Source organism: Anneissia japonica, unplaced genomic scaffold (genome assembly GCF_011630105.1).
Source record: "Anneissia japonica isolate Jap-2015-1 unplaced genomic scaffold, ASM1163010v1 scaffold287936_len456577_cov159, whole genome shotgun sequence".
Lineage (NCBI taxonomy): Eukaryota > Metazoa > Echinodermata > Crinoidea > Comatulida > Comatulidae > Anneissia > Anneissia japonica.
The window spans coordinates 268,754-274,386 of NW_022718077.1; the positions used below are offsets into that span (position 1 = coordinate 268,754).

The 5,633-nt window shown below is 32.6% G+C and overlaps 1 protein-coding gene across 1 annotated transcript in view; it reads right to left on the reverse strand.

Moving 5' to 3' along the window:
• Window positions 1-2,314: 2,314 nt before the first annotated feature.
• LOC117110445 (tripartite motif-containing protein 2-like) overlaps window positions 2,315-5,633 on the reverse strand; it is a 5,236-nt gene continuing 1,917 nt past the window's right edge. Inside the window, exon 2 of the mRNA XM_033253154.1 lies at window positions 2,315-4,953. Coding sequence (XP_033109045.1) covers window positions 2,776-4,941 — 2,166 coding nt within the window. The 5' untranslated portion in view covers window positions 4,942-4,953 and the 3' untranslated portion in view covers window positions 2,315-2,775. The remainder of the gene's footprint in view (window positions 4,954-5,633) is intronic.

A 5,633-nucleotide genomic window follows, 5' to 3' on the forward strand; every position in this document is an offset into this window, starting at 1 on the left:
AACACGGTTAAAAAATATTCTGGTCATAGCTTTTATTTCAAAACTACAAAATAAATACAGTACTGTATGTTAAGTTTAAAAACTTCATTTCATTTTTCAGTTGATTACTGAAGCTACCTTGCTGATAGCAGACGTTCCCAGTTCAATTGTAGCCGTAACCAACCTTCAATAAAGAAAATACATCGGTTATTCTGACCTTTATTTGCTTAGATATTTTATTGATACATTAATAGCCTATATACCGTATATTTTGTTTTCCGATCCTACATAGATAATAATGAGTAACACTGTAAATAAATTGAAACATACTTCGATAGGAATTGTTAGGTGGTTATACAAGCCTATTTATACCTCCGAAGTATGTTACAGTTCCAAAAAAAAAATATGTATATCACAGTTTTCTTTAAATTTTATAACCTGCACTACTGACTATTAGCGAAATAACTTTACATCTCAAAACTAACTCGCTCATTGTTCGCCTGACAATAGAGAGATCGGGCGTGCCGCGAATTACGTAATACTTTACCATCAACTTTTTTGACTCGCTGTCCAACGTGGACCGCACTTATACTGCGAGTTCCGACTTTTAACAGGAAGTAGATGCTAAACAATTACGTAATGGACCACTCGCTGAATACGGGCGCTCGAATTTTCCACGATTATTTTCCGCGGAAATAACGCAGGCAAGGGTAGGTAATATCTGGATGGTACTGTACTTGAGCAAGTTTTTTTTGCGTCATACAATTTAAATGTGCATATGTGCATTTCCCTACGTACGATACGTCACTGCTTTTTACCAAATATGAAATCCTATATATTGAATGATATATTTATTGAAATATATGACCTTGACTAATGTATACATAAATGATATGTAGCATAATACCAAACTTACAATATAAAAAATATTTATAATTTCTAAAAGTAGCACAGTAATTATTATCATTTATTTATCATATCATTATATAAGTTTTTTGTAGAACACAAGTACAGTAGAACCAAAATATAGGGGACAAATTCGGGAGCAAAAAAGTGACCTCAGATATAGGGATGTGCTGTAGTATTAAAAGATATATTTTCTCTCAGTTGTAGCTGAAAAAAGTGTCCCTTTAATAAGGGTTTCCCTTGAATAGGGTTAGCCATTGCATTAAAAGATATACTTTTCCTCATTTTGGATACAAAAATTGTACCTTTAAAAGGGGTGCCCCAAAGGTAGGGTGTTCTACTGTATTCAAATTTAGATAGACAATACATATTCATATATCAGAGAAGCACATAGTAATAATAATGACAGGAAACGTGCTCTGCAATCAAGCATGCTATACTACTTCCTATTACAATCTTGCATAGAAATGACAATCAGGACTTTTAAGACTTACTTATTTATTTATTTACTTTCAACTTTCTTCTACACAGAGGACTTCATCAGGAAACTGGAATCTTGTGTAATGTATTCTTTCATATTGTGGTCCAGTTTTGGCAAAAAAAACTCTGAATTTTAAATTTTTAATCAGAAGAGTTGCAACTTTGCTATTACTGTAAACACAACCAACCTCACCATTTATTAATACAATCATCAAATGCCCACCCTAACCTTTATTATTATTGGTCTGTATGGTATTCAACTAGTGGAAAGGTATGCAGGGGTGTATCCAGGACTTTTTCTGGTTGGGTTGTGATCATAATTTTTAGACCTATTCACAATGAAATAACAGCATGATGTGATTATAATGTCAATACAATTTGCTTGAAGCGAAGTGCAGGCTTATTTTCAGAATTGCTAGAATTGCGATAGATTACGTCATGCAATTTGCAAGGTCTTTGTGGTACCTCATAAATGCTTTTTCATTAATGTCATTGTGAAAAGGCCCTAGAAAAAGATGTCTTTGGAAAAAATGTGCACCTTTGAAAATTTTGTGGCGGTCGTACAACCTTCCCGACCACCCCTTGCATACACCCATGGTATGAATGCTAATGAATTGTAAAGAAAGACTTCAAAGACGAATTAAATTATTTTCAAATTATTCGCAACATTAAAAAAAATCAAGTTAATAACATTTTTATTGTTGATATTCATTTATTTTCTTTAATTAGGTGAAATGTTAAATAATTCATCCCACTTCCTGCTGTAAAGTGTATAGAGTTATTTTACATTGCGCTGTAAGTTCACAGTTAGTATTAATTTTTTATTATAGAAAGCTATACCACTATACTTTATAGTTCTATATTTTTTTTTACCAATTATATCACCAAGGGGATACTCTTAAGTCCATTGAAGAAATTTAATAATAATAATAATAATAATAATAATAATAATAATAATAATTAATAATAATAATAATAATAATAATAATAATAATAATAATAATAATAATAATAATTTAAGGATGATGCTTTAAAAGTACAGATTTACAGTTTTTTTTACTATTGCAGGTTTCTATTGTAGTTGCTTTTTTTGGTTAATTGTCAAACAGATAGTTATTAGCAGGTTTGATGATGATATTAAAAAGATATGTTCTTGTTTTTCATGAGCATTTTTTTTTTTTATTAAAAAAGAATTTTATGATTTAAATGTTTTCAGTTGTTAGAATTTTATGATTTAAATGTTTTCAGTTGTTCTATGTTTTATTGTAGCAATTTCCAGTATTTACAGCATTTATTTTTTGAAAAGATACTTTGTCTTTAGTTTGCAAAAGTAATCTTGAAAAGAAGCCCAACCTGCAGTTTTAAATAAAAAGAATCCTATGGACTTTTTGAGGTATTACTGTACGGTAGCTAATAATTAAATATTTTTATCGTGTTGTTTCCCTTGTTTGCTACTGCAACTGACCGTGGATGGTATGAGATTATTGATAATCCACATGGATTTTTTATTTCATCCTCGTCTTTATCAATTCTTTTAATGAAATTTCCATCGCTACTAAATAGCTGCAGTTTGTGTTCACTTGATATAATGATGTTGTCGTCCGCATCCACTACTATTCCGCATGGCTTCCACATCTTATCTGCTTTGACTAGGTTTTTTATGAATACACCCCTATTATCATGTACTTGTAATATAAACCCGTCCAACCAATAATGTCCAACATTGTAATATACTAATAGGCTCTTCGGGTCACGTAATGCAATCACGTCTCCTCCCTTTGTCATTGTAACATCAGAGATGCTGCATCCTGATTGTAAAGTCTTCATTTTTTTACCACTGTCAATGTCAAACACATGGCTGTTATTCTTATCTGCTACATACACAGTATTTGATGTCTCATCCACATGGATTCCTTTGGGATTTTTCAGTTCTCCCTTACCAATTGATTTGATCACCTGACCATCCATAGTAATGAATGTGATGCATTTACTATCACTATCACTAAATGCTATGGCATTCTTCATCTTGTACATTCTGTTGACTTTTACACCAACTGGTAATGTTATCTTATCAACATACTCCCCTGATTGCTTGTACCTGAAAATGTCTTCTGTGCGACAAGAAACTCGCAAGCAATTAAATTCACCCATAACTACATCTGAAACAATTTCTTGGTTTATTTTAATGGTATTAACTAGGCCTTCCTTCTCAACTTTGAATGTCATTGGTGACTGTTTGATTAGTTCACCATCAACACTCACATCAAGTCTACAAACACCTGGGCTTGTGCATCTTCCTGTCACAATGTGATTACCACTGTTGTCTTTTTCAACTTGAGTGACGTTGATTTCTCCTGTAGGGTGTGTCCAAGTTGCCTTTAATTGATTTGAACCTATATCACAACCTTCTTTTTTTATTACATTGACAACAATTGGCTGACCTTGGGTCACATCTTTCCCTTCCCGTAATTCTAGAGAGTCTACTGCCATCATTTGTGTTACTGTTCCGATATCACAATGCTGTTGCAACAGAGACATTTCATGTTTGTTAATATAGAAGTAAATTTGTCCATTATCTTTTGGCTCTGTTTTTGGAATTTCTTTGATTCTCTCCTTCAGTGCTGTAATCACCATTTCACTTGATTGCATCGCTGTTGCTTCATCACTCTTCAATAATTGATTGAGATAACTTAATTTTGTACTAACATCAGATATAGTTATTCTCAGTTCATCCATTTGTTTATTGTTCACATTTTTTTTCTTTTTGTAGATTGTCTCTACCTCATTTTTCATTTCATCACCTTTCTCTATGATTTTTTTTACTATCTCTTGCACAAGATTTTCAATATCTCTCAAACTGGTTTCTTTACTTTTTTCTAATTTGGTATCATTTTGAAGAACTGCTCTGAGGCCCTCTTTTAAAATGTCTCTATAATGATTTGCATCATCTCTCAATTTCATAGCGGTTTTTTGGAACTTTTGAAATGCTTCTGTAATTGTGATTGATTTGTGCTTTCCTTCCCACTCTTTGTGGTCCATAAATGCACAAGTAATGCATGTTGGAATCTTACAATCTGCATTTATACAGTAGAACTCTAAAGGTTTATCATGGATTGAACACAGTGGTGAATGCAACAAAGCAAAGTCTTGCTGACTCATTGGTTTTATATCCTCCACTGCACGTAGTTTGTGCTTTGCCAGCACTGGAAATATTTTGTGATGGTCGCTACAAGTAATGCACAAGTAATGCCTGCAGTCCTGGCAGTAACATTTTGCCTGACCATATGTTCCACAAACACATATCATCTGATCTCTTTCTATAAATTTTTCCTTTGTTTTTATTAAGTTTTCAAAAAAGGTATTTAGAGGAAGTTTCTGAAGCCCGCCCTCTGGAATGTTATGCGATTTCCAACAAGTCGGGCAGGTCAGCTTACCTTCCTTGACCCTGTCCTCAAGGCAGGCCAAACAAAAACTATGGAGGCAGTTGAGAGATTTAGGATTTTGAAGTTCCTTTGAGCATATGGTACATTCTAGTAAATTCCCCTTAACATCTTCCAGAAACTCCCTGGTGGCCATCTTGAAATAAACCTCTGAAAGATATATAATTTTTTGTTTTGTATTTTTTAATATATTTGGAATACAAAACTAGTGACTAAGAACCAACTTCTTAAACAGGACTGGAAAAAGTATGCCACCACACAATATGCGGGTGGAGGCAACTCTCATTTTTCTCAAAGTAATTGTAAAAAATTGTTTACATTTTTTTTTTTTTTTTTTTCTCCAGACAATGACTCAATTCCTAATACTGGAGGCATTTTATAAGATATATTATGTCTGTAGGCACAGGTTATTAGGGGGATTTTGCAACCGTAGGAAAACAATAACGAATATGCCATTATCATTAACGTCATTCGTGCCTAAGGTTTTTTGACTATGATGATACTAGCTGAATGTGATCCTTTATCCATAACGTAATAGTTTATTCTGCTGTATAGGGTTATCTAAATATTTGATGACGTAACCATATTTGTTATCGTTTTCGTAAGCTTGCAAAAATTCCCTGTTATTAAATCTTACAGAACAGAAAAAAAAAACCCCATTCTTTTTGTTTGCAGTAGCATTTGCTTTTGCATCGCTTTTTATCATGTTTTTAAGCGCGAAGACTTCGGTATAATGTGCTATACCAAATCCAATAAATCCAATAAATTTACAAATACTTATAATTATGTTATTCATAACAATTATAACTTTACACACAATTTATTGGC